This window comes from Calonectris borealis, chromosome 4 (assembly GCF_964195595.1).
Source record: "Calonectris borealis chromosome 4, bCalBor7.hap1.2, whole genome shotgun sequence".
Taxonomy (NCBI): Eukaryota; Metazoa; Chordata; class Aves; order Procellariiformes; family Procellariidae; genus Calonectris; species Calonectris borealis.
This window is the reverse complement of record NC_134315.1, coordinates 67480398-67494670: the sequence shown is the minus strand read 5'-3', so window position 1 is coordinate 67494670 and position 14273 is coordinate 67480398. Positions and strand designations below refer to the sequence as shown.

The 14273-nt window shown below is 36.3% G+C and overlaps 1 protein-coding gene across 2 annotated transcripts in view; it reads right to left on the bottom strand.

Moving 5' to 3' along the window:
- LRBA (LPS responsive beige-like anchor protein) overlaps positions 1 to 14273 on the bottom strand; it is a 420317-nt gene that overhangs the window by 247622 nt on the left and 158422 nt on the right. For both annotated transcript variants that reach the window (XM_075149993.1, XM_075149994.1), the window contains one exon: positions 879 to 1045. In XM_075149993.1, the coding sequence (XP_075006094.1) occupies positions 879 to 1045 (167 nt within the window). The remainder of the gene's footprint in view (positions 1 to 878; positions 1046 to 14273) is intronic.

Genomic DNA, 14273 nt, shown 5'->3' with positions numbered 1-14273 from the left:
ATTATTAGTGCTTGGAATTTTTTTTTCTTTCCAGAAAACAAGCAGTAATTGAACAATGAATAAAGTTTACTGGGAAAAACAATTTGTTGTCTTTGTTGTCTATTCATGTATTTCTCTCATGCTTATTATTCCATTGCATTCAAATAACAGTATCTCAATGTACTAGCATATTCAACGTGGCTATGTTCTAGCCTAAATATGTTCCAGTTATTCTTAAGCCTTAATTAAGGATATCCTACAAGGACTTGAACTTGTATTTTAGATTTGCAATTAAAACTTTAGCTGTGATTTATGCTAAAGAAGTTAGACAAGTATTATTGTAATGAAGGTACATACTGAGCATTCCAAAAGGAGAATTAATTTGGCAGTACTGTTTTCACCTTGAAATTACTAATACAAAACTCAATGTCCCTCTGACTTAAAAAGATGTTTGTTTGTTTAAAGTTTGGCAGAAAAGAAAACAAGTTACTAAATTGTGGTTCAATCTTGAACCATATAATGCACCATGAAGAAAGCTAGTTGTAAGAAAATATTTACTTTTAAAAATTATTTTCCAAATAAATTATAGGGGTAGAACTGAACATTCAAAATAAATTCTATCACATTGTTATAGCAAAGTTTAAAGTCACAAAAGAATCACCCTGTGTTTTACTGCTCTAACAAAACACTAGTTCTCTGACATTCACCCATACTAAACACTGACACATTCATTTTACCTTTTTTATATTATCTTGGGGTTTTTTAAAAAAAAAAACAAACACCTGAAAAAACTTGTTTACCTTTAGATTTGACCATTGACATTAATTCAAATCACCTGAGCATAGCTGAGCACAGCCCAATTCTCAAAAATATTTAAACACACCCCAAAAATGCTCTACCTTGGTGCAGAGCTTCCCCAGGCTCCGTGCTTGTCTGTCAGAATGTTGATAATTTTCTGTATGAGTTGAGTTGCAGTCACTTGGTCTCGGTACTTAGCTGCCATTACCAAATGATGACACATTTTTTCTTCTTCCCGTTTGTCTGCAGAATACTGGGCACACAGTGACTAGGAAGAAAATAAAGACTTTATTACTTTGCATTTTAATTACACCATCCAAAGGAACTTTGAAGCACTTCATAATTAATTACTTATACAAAACCCTTGAGAAATAAGAATTAACCCCATTTTACAGGTTTAAGAATTGAGGCATTGCACAGCTGCCCATAGTAAATCTGTCCAGAGAGCCAAGCAGAGAATCTTGGTTTGTCAGGAATTCTTTAACCACATAGCATACACACTCAAGATTTAGCAAATGCCAACACTTTAGTGGCCTGATTGCATAATAAAACATATAGGCACAACCACTTTTATTTTATAACAAAGTAAGTGAATAGCATTATAAAAACAAAGAGGCAACTTTCAGAATAATAAATGCCAGCTAGGTGACCACTCCACTCCCGTGACTCTCCATTACATTTGGGTAGCCAACCGTTTGCTGTTGTTTGTATAAATATATAACTGTAAAAATGAAGGAGAAAATCTACATATCTTCAGATAGACAGAAGACAAAATGCATATGAAGACTGAATCGATCTTTACCAGATGGCCTCTTGAAGTTGAACACATTTGCAGGCCAGCATGGGAAAGTTAATCATTTTCCTAACTGTACTACACCTGTTGTATAAATATCTTCTGTTTGCCGAGGTACTCAAAACCAAATACTAGCAAACAAGAACTTAAAGTCATACCTACAAAGAGAACTTAAATCTACGAAAGATTCTTTGTTACAACAGCCTCTTGTATTTTAGTTTTTGTTGATCTTCTGAAAATTTGTCTGTTAATACAGAACTCAAAAAACGGGCACCAAATTTAGATCACCCCCTCATCAAACCACTGTACATGAAGACCCACCACAAATTCAAATATTGCTAGAAACAATAAAGGCTTTTCTCCACTTCAGCACTCCCTATTTCTAATTCCAGTGTTCATCTGGCAATTCCACAGATCACATATGCCAGACAAAGCATTTCAGCCTTTGTCAATGATTGGATTATTCTATGATCTAGTTAGTAGAACGGACACAAATGTCTGCCTAACAACAAAAAAAATTGCTTTTTCTTTGTGAAGCACAGCTGATGCAGACACTAGTACAATTATTTCTTAGAGCTTAGATAACAGCACAATATCATAATGCTTTTTATGTTTAAAACAGTAGCAATGCTTTTTCTATATAAATCTATCTATATGTACGAGCATTAGAAAACTGCTGCAAATAAAAAAACAGGCAGGCTATGAATGTTACTTATATATGTGTATATACAAATACATATATGTCATATAAAGTGAGAGAAAGATAGGAATAATGTGGAAAAAAACACAAGTAAAATAAAATTTGAGGTTGTGTAGATTTTCATAGACGTTAGATAACAAAAATGTACTAACAGATGAATAAATTTTAAAGAGCTATTTTAACAATTTTAATATATATACAAATTTCCTCATAATTTTTCCCACACCTTAGAACAATGCTCACCTGATGAACAGACATCCAGAAGGAGTGAAGAATGAGCAGCTGACTTTCCAAGTCAATGAGACATCAAAAATTGGCTTTTGTACTCCTACATGAAGCACTTTGCCACCCCTCTTCACAAAAATATAAGATGGCTAAATCATAACCAACACTAAACAAGATTTTTCTAGCTCTTTTTAAATACAGCTGTCTTTTCCAATACATTAATCTATTTTGCACCCATGATGATTCTGAGTTTTTTCAGCACTTTGTAAATGTTTCATAGCTGTTACTTTTAAGTTGCCTGAAAGGGCAGAATTCTAAAAACAAGTGTATAAGGTAAGCTAAGTAGTAAAATGTTTTAAAGTGCTCTTTAATGGATCCTCCTTTACAATTTGAACAGCAACTTTTCATATCTGACATAAAATCCATAGATATAAATCACATTAGAGGGTTATTCTTTCCCCATTATCAATCTCTGTCTCTTTATGGAACATTAAAGTCACATTTGACCTTAAAACATGATAAAATGGAAATCAAACTAGAATGTTTTGTAAAAGATATAATGAACTTGTACCTCTTTTAAAAAAGTCTCTTTATGATGTAATTTTGAACGCATCGTTCATTAAATACCAACAAAGATTTTCAAAGTGTAGCTGTGACATTCAAATGAAGGAAAGAATGGTATTTAATTGTCCTGACAACTTCCAGGAAAACAGAATCAGCCTGTTACAAAACAGAAACGTATAGGACTCCACTTTTTGGCAAATGCAGCATTTAATATGAATAGAAATTTGCAATTACCAAAACGGAGAGTCTCCCACATGCAGCAATCCCATAAAATTATAACATCACTGCAGGAGGGACTCTTAACCATAGCACACTCTTCACAATATATATTTTACAGAACCAGAAAGAAGCCACAGTTCTGCCAAATATCTGGCATGTGCATGTATAGTTACTAACATTAAAAAACTTTTGCAAGAATAATATTTTCTCTGATCATAAAGGTGACTCGTCAATTGTTCAGTGGTTCCTACCCGCCATAGATGCCCAATATTCGGCAAAAAAAGAAGCTATTTCTCCCACTCCCTCTCTCAAATAATTTTTAATACAGGAGTGAAAGACGACTGGCTCCACCAAAAGAAATGGAGAGACACCCATTCCAAAGAAGCCAGTCACCACTAGACTGTTCTGAAAGCACTAAAAAGTCTCTGTTTCTCTACCGTATTTTTTCATTTTCCAGATGCTTTCAGGTTCACCTGATCCACTACTTCCAGAGATGCAACACCAGGATATAGAATGGTACATGTTAATACTTCACACTAAATCCCAATCATTGAATTTATGTAAAATGAAAATTCAGCTTGATTTCTGTTTGTGCACAAACTCAAAAATGTATTTCTACACTTTTATTTCTTCTTTATTGTTTGATCTCTTGCACTTGCAATATGCACCCTGCCATGCTTGAATATGGTTTTACAATTAGATATACAGTTGCATGCAAACGAATTTGTCAAACCTTCCTTCCACTAGTGCTTTGGCCTACATAATTTTTGTTATCTGTTTGGGCAAGTGTGTAATGAAAGTATAATCACAAAAGTACTGCAGTCACACTCATGATGAAACAAAAAATGTTGAAAGGAGAAAAATGTATTTTCATCTATACACTCCACAGGTTATCTACAAAACGTCTTAAATTCAGTGGCTGTTAAAAGTTTTACAAAGGGGAAGAGTATTAAGCAGAATCCTTTGACACAGCATGGAGCAGAGGAAAGACCGTTGTTCTCTAGCCCTTCATCCAGGATGGAACAGAAACCTTCTCTTTGCCATTATTGCAAGCAGAACAGGGTTTTTTCCTTTCTCCCGTTCCCTGCTTGGACAAGACTGCAGGCTATTTGAACATGTAGGTTATCTGAAGTTTTATTTTTAAGGAACAGTAATTCTAAAGGAGCACAAAGTCATCCAAAAGGCAAGTTATAGATATGAAAATACAATACATTCTGTATGCAGGAAAGATTCCAGAAATGCTATTGCAAAATAGTGACGAGGTGAATTAGTCTATTCTGCCTGTCTATATTTCAGTGAAGAGGAGGATTAATCTAGTGTTTTCAGAACTATTTTATCTTTGATCTTTATAAAAATGTCAAGTAAAGATTTCCTCTGCACAGTACCATCTGCATGTGCACCTTTGCAGTCCCAAAATTAGAATGAAATGCTTTCTACAAACTACGAAAAAGTTTAATAGTGCAGGGTTTTTAAAAGCAATATTGCACCTTTTTACTTTTATTCTTCAACTCAGAGATCACTGAATACTTTTACATATGCCAGTTCCTTTGTCTAATTTGGCTAAAAGCTACTTGCTTTGTCAACAACCTGTCTCAGAGGGTGCCATTTAAGAGGAAAAGTCATCCATAAGATAACGCGTAGTCTTGCCAGTAATGCAAATTCCCTACAAATAAGGATATTTTAGTAAATGAAGGAGCTCCTCAATCCTCTGCTTTCACAGATCTTTGCACTTGACCTCTGACCTGAGGTTTAAAGTCTGGACTAAAAATGCTACCCAGGGAAATCTTACAAAGGCTCCTGAATAAGACTTAGAAAAATGAAAGCTTAAAACCTCAACAGCGAACAAAAGTCAACCAATGACAATGTCTGACAGCCACCGTCAATTCTGAAGTGATGCCTCTGTCATCCAACGACTCAAAGTATTGATTTCTCTCAGCATGAAAAAAGCTTAAGCCAATGAAATAGATATAGCATCATCCCCCCGATAATAGCCATCAAGGTTAACACCAGCAGAACACTTATCAAAGTATCTCTTCTATTTCTTCTTGTTTTAATGGACTGAACACAATGCAATGGCTTCTCATCTCTGCAACCTATAGTTTTCCAAACCTCATTTATCCACTTTTCCAGCCTTTTATCTGATTTGAAGATTAAAAAGAATCTGCATCTAAATCAACTGTTTGTAATACAAATGTGGAGGGGGGGAGGGGGAAGAAAAAAAAGTGGTATTGTAGCCAGACATTCCTGGGGAAAAAAACGCATGCATTTAAAATCACAAGAGGGGGGGGAAAATCCCGCAGTTGACTTGGATCACACCAAATACAGACTGGTAAAACTATGATCATGACCAGAAAAAAAACCTACCACAGTCAATTTGGGTTAGTGATTAGAGAGAAATGCAAGGATCTCACGAGACATCTGGTTTTAATTTATGCTGAATCAACAGCTTTGTTTTTTACCTTTAAGTCTCACAGTATTACGTTTTAGTAAACCCAGCTAAACACTAGGCAACAGCACTTTTACTGAGATTGCATCTTTCAAATGAACCCAATTCAGTAGAGTAGGTAAATGAGACAAACCAACAAGAGTTCAACTTGATATAAAAACAAATGACAGAATAAATAAATAGTAAAGAGTAAAGACAAATAACATCAGATCTATTCTGCAGTATCCATTAGTACCACAGACTTTTTTTAACCTTTTTCTTTGATGCTTATCTAATTGATATTATTTGTGTTACAGTAGCACCCTTGGATCACAAAGACTAAGCTTTATACAAACAAGTAAGAGCTCTTACTCCTTGCTAGAAACTGGGATTTGCTATATCTGCCCTACATTATTTCAGTATTCTAACAGTCTAAGGATCACTGCTAACCATTGGCATAAACAATACGCAGAGACAAATGTTTTTTTTGAACCCAAGAAGCCAGTTCTTACTGTATATATGCCCAAATGCCTTGCATTCAAAGCATGCACTAAGATAGACACTTTCCCCACTCTCTCTTTTGCAAATCCAGTTTATGTCTGCAGTCCCTTCATACCGTTCTTGTTTTAAAACAGGCTAAGATCCTAAAAACATTACGCTTGGGCATTAAATTTGAGATCCTTTGGGTCCACATCTTCCAAATACAAGCCATTTTTCAAGCTAGAAACCATCAAAGTACAATTCCCCTATGCTCTAGAAAGAGTAAAGCTCAGAACTTCTGCGTAGGTGGCTCTGTGCTCTCAGATTAGATATTATGCAAAAAAGGAGCCAGTAATGATCTTTTAAGCCATTTCCCAACCACACTGCATCAACCTTGTGACATTCAACTGCTTCAACACCACGACAGAGATTAGTACTATATTCATTAAAGTACTTCTAGTCCAATGCACCAAATGAATCAGATCCACGAACAACTTCTGGAATTGACAAACTCACTTATTCTACAAGGAACATCCACTCCGTCCAGCAAATGAGACATGTACTTACATAATCTAAGGATTCACTACACATGCTTAGTGAGGGCCAAATTAAGGTTGCACTGCTCTGATTTTTCATAACTGTTGGATACTTGGTTTTGGAATCTTTTCATATTGTCATTTCTATTTAAAACTTAAGTTTTAAAAGGGGGAAAAATACCTTTTAATCATGTGAAAACATACATATCAGTCTCAAAGTGGGCCAATTACAAAGACTTCTATCACTTCAACCAAAGCAAAGCAGTATTTGATTGTTACCCTATCTGTTACCAGTAGTTAAAGATGTGTGAGCAGCTTATTACTGCCAGAAGAGAAATACAGTATTTAGTTCCAGTCTCCAAAGGTGCAGTGGAGACTGGCCTAAGGAACTGTCCCAATTCTACTTTCAATGCTCCCCAACTTTTCTTTCTGTTCTTCTCTTTTATCTGCAGGCTCTTTCTCATATTACCCACCCAAACTTCACCTTTTGGTCTTGCTGTTAGTACCTTACTCTAGCAATAGCATCACTTCCTCCCTTTTGTAGAGTATGAACACTAAGTGGAAGTAGGGGAAATAGTTATCATCCACTGCAATGTGGCACTGTCAGCTCAGGAAACATTTGCCAAATAACTCTTGCTGTGGCTTTCGATCCATTCTTCAAGATCTTGTGAAAATCTTCATATGACCAGGGCCAGATGGCACATTTCCAATAAACCCCAACAAACTAAAGCTCTGAAATGTTCTCCTTCACTGTGACCACCACCTCTCCAATTGTCTTGTTCCACTGAGGCACAGTGAGGACCTGTTACCTGTAAAGTAGGTAGAAAGTAGTCTAGCCGCTTTGGCCCCAGCAGCCAAATAATTACTTCCCTAGGATTCAGATTTCCAGACACCCTACCGCCAGCACAGTTCTTCTACAACTTGCAGCACCAAGACTTGGCACAGGAGTGATGGTTGAACAGATTGAGAGTCACATGAGGTTCAGACAGCACAGATAAACCTTAATTGAAGTCTCTAAGAGCAGATAACACACACTATTGAGTATTTTTGAACAATGCAGCTTACAAATTTTTCAGAAGTTTTGTGTCAGATGAATTCCGAATAATTTTTCATAACAGGGGCAAAAGGTACATTTCTGACAGTGAGGAAACAATAATACCTCAAAACATGGAAAAAATGGATATTCTCAATGAAATAAAAAGTAATAATATTTTTTAATGTTTTAATTTGGAAACATTTTGCCAACCTTCTTTTCCAAAACAAGAAAAAAAAATTCTAAACCTTGAAGTAATTCAACCCCAAGAGCACAAAGAATGGAAAAATCTAGCCAGAATGATTCAGATGATAAGTAGATAAACCAAAAGATAATTTAGAACCTTCTTACAAAATACCTTGTACCAATTTAATCCATAAATGTGGCTTCAGCCTCTGGCTATAGTGAAAGGCATTTGCATGACTCAAAATTCTTTAATTTCTATAGCTATCAAAGACACAGCTACAAATATTTAGGTATGTCAGTATTTAACATATGACTTGGGTTAATTGTCTCAACACTTACCTTACAGGAAAGTGTATTCCTATATAGGACTCATTTTTATTATCATAAGAACTCACATTCATATTATATGTAGAATATAATGCAAAAGTAATCAACATACCTCTGTTGATTTTGTTATTTATTGTTTGATACTCCTGCTACATCACACTCACTAAATCTCCTTATAAATTTGCGAAACACATGCAAAGCAAATTCATTTCCAGCCAAAATCTCTACAGAAACAGTTTCCAAGATTATGTAAAGTTCCAGATTTCCAAAAGACAGAAAGATTAGCCCCTTGAGATATCCCTGCAGCCTGGGGTCTGTGTTTCAATTTCTATTTTCTACATAGTTCCCCTCAAGCACTTTTCAGCTTTCCCTTTTAGTGTCTTGGTTGGAGAACACAACACTCATTTTAATCCAGGATCTTCAGAATTTATCAAAATATACCAACTCACGAACAAAAAAGAGAAAAATCACATTAATTTGAGATAATCAGACACTTAGGCACAATAGTTTCTTATCTTGTCATGACTGGTTGCATGCCAATGACAAGCACATCTCTAATAAGCTTCAGTACTTTGGATACCAAGTTGGTTTCAGACCTGACTGGACTCCTTAAGATGTCACTTATGACACTTAATGCAAAAAAAAAACAAGGAAAAAAAAAAGAAAAAAAGGTATTTGTAGTTTGCCTTTCTATAACTTTGTTCTGTACTCTGATAACAGAATCAAAGGCATGTTTTGAAAGTATTCTACTCTGTATAGTAGGCTAGTACTTACTAGACATCAAGAACAAACAAAAGGAAAAATACCATCAGCACACAATAAAATCAATGTATACACAGGGATACATAATGGTAAATAAGGTAGACGTAGGAACAAATCACCTATCATTCTGCACCAGCAACAGAAGGAGCTTTAAAAGTGTTCTGTGCCATATTTGGCAACCTTTTTGTGAAACCTCAGTTATGAAAAATTCAGACATGAACATGAGTTCACAACCCAAAAGGTAACCCATCTGTCCTTCACCAGCTTCCATCATGCTTGCTCCAAGAGCTAATTTAGTGGACTTGATCTCTGGCAGTTCAGGACCCTTTTCAGTCTCTCACAATGGAGAACGATCACCTTGACTGGCACATACCCTTGAGCAACACTGCTAAACAGGACAAACATGTTTGCTGGCAAAGCATTCCCTTCCCACACACAGAAAAAAAACCTTCAGTTTCTGCCATTAAGTCATTGCATCTTCATCTACATCTGCAGAAACATTTAAAGTCATTATTAATGAAAAGTATTAAGGGCTTCCTTTCTTGTCAGAGGAATTTCAAATCACTATCAGAGAATCTGTGAAAAAAAGAAGTATTACATGGGATTTTATTCAAATGTCTATTCAAAAATAACATGCTCAGTGCTGCTGATTCACAAGTTTCTAACTTACACTCCAAACTTGCTCTTCACCTTATGCTAAACTAAGACTATTGAGAGACTATTCTTTGGAGGACCAAGTATTTTAAAAGCAGAATATTTTGATTAAGATGATGATGAAATGGCAAAGATTAAAAAAAAAAATCCAGAAGCAAATGGGAAGGATTATTAAAATACGGCATTTTAAGACAGTTATTCTTTAAAATCATTCCTAGCCACTTACTTTGGAAACATGTTAAGCAGTCACAGTCCCAGCTGCCTTAACTTAAAGCCTCCTGTCAGAATTCCTATAGTATCAAACTATGAAAAGCTAATTATTTTAATTTCATTTTTTCCCTCTCCTTTTTTCAGTAGTCTATGTTTTGTATTTCATTCCAACTAGCGTATGAGGCTTCCTCCTTTGTGATTGGTTCTCACGCATTTGTGTAACACAATTTTGGAGTTTCAGAACAGCATGAGATGGGTATGAATAGGTTTGGCTTTTAATTAACATTTTTTATTCAGAAAAAGTTCTACCACCCTTGAAAGGTCGACATTTGGCTCTAAAAATTGTTGGCGGAGGATAATTTAATTCCTTGTGTGTGATTTTATTATCCATATGATGACAGCATTTGAAATATTCTGACTATTCAAAGTGTGAGAAGACAACAATCTCTGCTTTAATTTACAGCAGTCTAACTTAAAAACACTCATTCACGCAACTCTAGATCCTTATACTGAGCAATATGGAACAAAGGCTAAAAATACTCCATAACAATTACTTTAAAATTTATATTTTCTTGCTCATTTGGTTTAAATGAAAAGACCACAATGACGCAAGAATCAGTATTGCAAGTACCACAGATGCTACCTTCAGATAAATGAAGTACTGTGTAGCACCAGTTTCCACTGGACTCATCCTTTATGTCGTCAACATTAAAATAAAAAGTAAAATTAAAAAAAAAAGAATGGTCCATAAACATATTCATTTACATAAGAAGAATATATAAGATCCATTTCATGAGTTTTCTGTTTATTTCTCATTTCAAAATTAAATACCAGAACTTGTAAAACCTCCTATTCCAAGGCTCTGACGTTCTTGTTGAGTTTTATTTTTGGCTTTGTTCCAGTTCATCATGCAAGGTTTTTCTGTCCGGTTGTTTTTGTTGATTTTTTTTAAATGGTATGAGGAGGGCGTTTTCATACTACCCCTCGATAACAGTTACCAGCATTTGTTACAAACAGCTGAACTCTCAGACATTGGTGTAATGGCACAAAACAGATTACACAGTACAACTGCACAAATCCTGCTTAACTAGATTTCACTAATTGACTTTAATTCAGTGTAAAATAACAAACTCAATACTTGGAGCTTGTTATGTTTAGAACACAATAGCCATGCAAGATAAAAAAGCAACGCAAATTCTGTGGTATTTTAAAACATGAATCTGGGATTTGATGTGAATTACAGTTCACTCGTTAATATTATAGGTATTGAAAGAAAGTACAGCGACTAATCAAAATCACCAGCTTCCACCAAGCATGCACAAAAATGAAACAAACTACTGAAATGATATAAAACATTATATAAAACACATGTAAGTGACAGCTATTGGACATACCAAAGTGCCATATAACAACATTTCTCACACACTTTAACAGCTTCAGTCACATTCTAGCCAATAATCTACCTCTGGCTACTTCTAATGTTCCAAATTTCTGAGTAGCTTCAGACAACTGCCATTCAAAAATAACCTGAGAAACATTCCTCCCTCCTCTGCTGCCAACCATATGAAATTGCCTTGCAAAACAGTGTTGGTCCAATGCCAAGATGGGTGATGCTGGCTTCAAGGCTATCAACAACTGCTCAGAAATGAGATATTTGGGGTTTCTAACAGAGAGTGTAGGAAAAAATAAGCAACAAGGTTTCAGAAGGCAGAATATCTGGCTTTTTCTTCTGTAAATGTTTAACACATTCAGGACTAACGGTAGGATAATTAAGAGATGTATGTAGGTGGCATAAGGTCCTCCCAGGGCTGAGGGCCAGCACAGAGCCAGTCCTGCTGGTGGTAGTGGAGAGAGGCTGCCCCACACCCTGGACAGAGACCAGGACCAACCCCCCCATCCTAGCGATGTCTACCACTTTGCTGTGGGCTCCCTGATCCTTCCCAGGCCCCCAGCCACGGGGCAAGCAGGTTTCCCAGCCTCAGGCTGGCCCTGGCCCCGTGGCCCGGCCCTATTGTGAGGGGTCTGTGCTGGCCCTGGCCACCCTCCCCCCGGGCTGCCCTGCTCTTCTTATGGTGGAGATGCTTGGTAAGGTCCTGCCCAGGAGGCCGTGGTACTGCAGTGGGTGCCCAACTTAACCCCTGTGGGGCACTGCCAGCCCTCGTGGCACCCTGTCCATGTATTGTAAGTCTCTGGTCCCAAGTTATGACAAAATTTGTTTCACAATTGCCATATGTTCTCTATAATATAGTAACCCATCCAATAACTGAGCATTTTGCTTGCTTTGCCTGTCACCTCCCTTAAATATTTCTGAGGCAAGAACTGGCATTGGTCACAAAAGATGGAATCTCAAATTGCTCTAAGGGCAACACACAATTCAGGATAGTTTGATGAGATCTAAATTCCAAGTTTCCGCAAGGACAGGCAGGGAGAAGGATGGAAGAAGCACGAAAATATCAAAATCCATTATGCCGTAATCTTGACATTACTACTTAGACCCAGAATTTGTTCCAACAAATCTCTGACAGAAAAACAGTATCTTGGCACTAGGGCACAAAAGGAAAAAAAAAAGTGTAACAATGACCAAAGCACTTGCACTGCTCATCATTATAGTCACTATCATCACCTTGCAAGCCCTACGTCCAAGAGATATCTAAATCTTTCCTTTTAAGATGGCCAGAAATCTTTGAAGATGCATTTCCTAAAAAGTGAATTAACAACAGGGATCTAGAAACGTGAGCAGGAAAAAGGTGGGAGGGAGAAGAGGAGTGGTGAGGAAAGTATCAGGAAACATATCTTCTTCCTTGTGTAAAACAGAACAGTAAGGACAATTTGATTTTCTGAATGGTATGACTTTTTAAGGATTGACTATGCCACTTCCAGTAGGACTTCAGATTAACAGTGAAATCCAGAGGTCTTTAAGTCACTTGGCACCTTTCCCGACACAGTGATCATGTGAAGAGCAACTTAACTGCCTGATAGATCTTCCTTTTCATGATCTAAGACCATCTCAAAGGGATTGACTCAGTTTTCTCCTATTTAGGTCAAAGAGAAAAATCAGTAGGTGGACTCATTCTGTAAACATTTCTATAAAAGAATCAGATGAAGCGGGAAGAAAAAGATTCAAAAAATCTATTATAGTGATTCCCATTTAAAAGCTAATATAGGCAAGTTAAGGTGAAAAGCTGGACTGCCACTTCTATCTCACTGCTTTGCAATGTGAAAGAACCTTTTGGTTCCTGTTAAGAATTCTGATTAGTGCAGTCTTGTTCCCTTTCCTGGAAAGCTGTATAGGTCTACTCAGAAATAAAAGGCTAACTTTATAAAAGACTAACAGGAATGTCACCCTTGGCTGGGTGTGACTTTACAGTTTTCCACCATTTCCCTCCCTGGATCCCAGACAGACTTCAAGCCCCATCTACTATAAAATAAAGATCATTTTAGCAATTTAATTTTAAAATCCTTATTTAAACAATTACTGTCTCTTTTCAACCATTAGTCATGGAGGTATTTATCAGCACAGTAACTATATTTTGTATTCAGAACAGAGCATTCTCAATGAAAGGCTGAAGCTTTCATTGGTATGAGAAATACCAATTCAGGATAAACTATTACACTAGATGCAATATTTTGCACAACTTCCACCTCAATAATATTCCAATAAATGAAAGAAAAAAAATACTCTAAGAAATACAGGTAACATTGAAAAACTTAACTGTAAATGCCTTCAGGCTCTACTGATGAACTTTTCTAAACATCTCAGTACTTTAATGCATATGTTTTAATGCTTTACTTCCCACATTGCCCTAAAGTTGATTTTCATAAGCCACCTTCATGAACATCAAAAAATAAACCTGCATGAATCAAACTTTGTCATGCTTAAATGAGGAGACTGCATTAACTACAAGATTAGACTATGCATACTACGATTTGAGTACAAACAAGCTAATGACATAATAGCTTATGTAATCAAGAAGCCATAGGTCAAGACAAGTAACTACTCAAACTATGGACCAGATTTTCAATACAGACTTCTGTAGGTCAGGTATGCTATGGCTTTTAGGCACATCCAAACCTGTTTCAAGGTTGCAAATAAACCTAACATGAAGATACTTCTTCTCCCTTTCTTTTATCGAAATATCAGTGTGCAAGTGCTTGGATAAATCCTCCAGATAAAAAGTGGACTTTACTTTCCAAAGCTGGTAAGGGTCAGAGTTTTAAAAATAAAATCTTTTGGAGGATATACACATAACTACATTCAGCTACAGACAGTATTTTCATGGTTTTCAGTAAAAGAAAGCTTATTGCAGGTACACAAACTTGTATGTGGTATGTTTTCGTACATACAGATGCAGAACGAGCTGGCTTCATAGAGTCACTTCTAA